This window comes from Emydura macquarii, unplaced genomic scaffold, assembly GCF_026122565.2.
Source record: "Emydura macquarii macquarii isolate MOO-44397 ecotype Brisbane River unplaced genomic scaffold, CSIRO-AGI_Emac_v2 contig_1778, whole genome shotgun sequence".
NCBI classification, from domain to species: Eukaryota; Metazoa; Chordata; order Testudines; family Chelidae; genus Emydura; species Emydura macquarii.
The window spans coordinates 1-1,481 of record NW_027131915.1 but is presented as its reverse complement, the minus strand read 5'-3'; the positions used below and the strand labels follow the sequence as shown (position 1 = coordinate 1,481).

Below are 1,481 nucleotides of genomic sequence, written 5' to 3'. Positions count from 1 at the left end.
GAAGCGATGAACTCACACGACGTTGAGTCTTTTGGGTCGCCCTGATCACTGGTTTGAGTCCCGAGCCACTCTGGTCTGAGTATCACTGCCCTAGTGGTTAGAGAAAGGGGCTGGGAGCCAGAACTCCTGGGTTCTCTCCCCATCTCTGCATGGAGAGCTGTGGGTTAGAGGAGAAGGGGGGTGATCTTTGTTGGGGTGTGTGGCAATGAAAGTGCACCCCAAGGATAATTTGTTGCTCCCATCACCATTATCTATGTACAGCTGCAAACAATACAGTATCAGTATATTGGCTGGTTATATTGTATAGCCTAGGGTGAAGGCTGGAAAGACCTAGACAATCTGACCTATGTCAGAGGCAGGTGGGGAGCTGGGTGCCGTGCGGGTGTCGACAAGACAGAGCGGAGTTAGAGGAAGCTGCAGGGTCCCCCCTCTGCTCTGCACACCCGGTCTGGGCCCTGCCTCTACTCCTTATAGTACACAGGGAGTCCATTGCAGCAGCGGATGATAATTCTCTGGGAAAGGCCTCTCCCGTTGTAGGAACGGGTGCGCAGGTTGAATCTGCAGGTGATGGTGTGGAACCGAAATTTGCTTCTTCTCAGGCCGTTTCCGCTGGGTGTTCCTCCCCCAGAGCAGATTTTGTTGATCCTTGGGATGGGGGCATTGATGAAGGTGTTGAGCGGCTTCCCATATATTTCCCGCCTCCTCATCATCCAGTTACAGTAGGGGGTGGGGAGGATGCTGAGGAGTGAGTTATCCACATGGTGCTTCTGGAATATTCTGTTCTTCTCGGCACACGACTGGCCGCTGCTCAGGGCCAGGCTGGCGGCCAGCAGGACGAGGGTCAGCAGGAGCGTGGGGCGGGGTCCCCTCATGGCCATGGCTGAGTCTGTCGCTGTATCGACCTGCAGTGGGCAGAGGGGGCTGGCTGGAGAGAGCGTGGGGCAGGGATCTGCCTCCTCCGTGGAACCTCCTGGGTGCAGTCCCCTAACTTTTCCACCCCATTCTGTCCCCTGAGCCCCTCCCACCGTCCCATCCCCACTGTGCTGGGAGCTTCCCAGAACCTGGCACACCCGGGGCTCCTTTGTGCCAGCTGCTGCTCTGACCCCCCCAAGATCAGGGACCCTCCCTATCCTCCGTTCCCCTCCCAGAGCCGTGTCATGATGCAGGTGTCCAGAGTCTCAGACTCTGACCGAGATGGGCCCCCCTTGTGCCAGGTGCAGGACACACCCCAGCTAAGATCATCCCCTTCCTCCTCTAACCCGCGGTTCCCCGCGCAGAGATGGGGAGAGAACCCAGGCGTCCTGGCTCCCAGCCCCCTGCTCTAACCACTAGGGCAGTGATACTCAGACCGGAGTGGCTCGGGACTCAAACCAGAAATCAGGGCTACCCAAAAGACCCAATATCATGTGAGTTCATCGCTTCATTTACTGTACGTCTATTCCCATTGAACCAGTGCGACGGGGAAATATTTTGTTGGTATA

The 1,481-nt window shown here is 56.9% G+C and overlaps 1 protein-coding gene across 1 annotated transcript; it reads right to left on the bottom strand.

Annotated features, from left to right (window-relative positions):
• Positions 1-461: 461 nt before the first annotated feature.
• Positions 462-878, bottom strand: LOC137158632 (ribonuclease-like). Its single transcript, XM_067556443.1, has one exon. The coding sequence runs from the start codon at positions 876-878 to the stop codon at positions 462-464; it is 417 nt and encodes a 138-aa protein (XP_067412544.1).
• Positions 879-1,481: the final 603 nt, after the last annotated feature.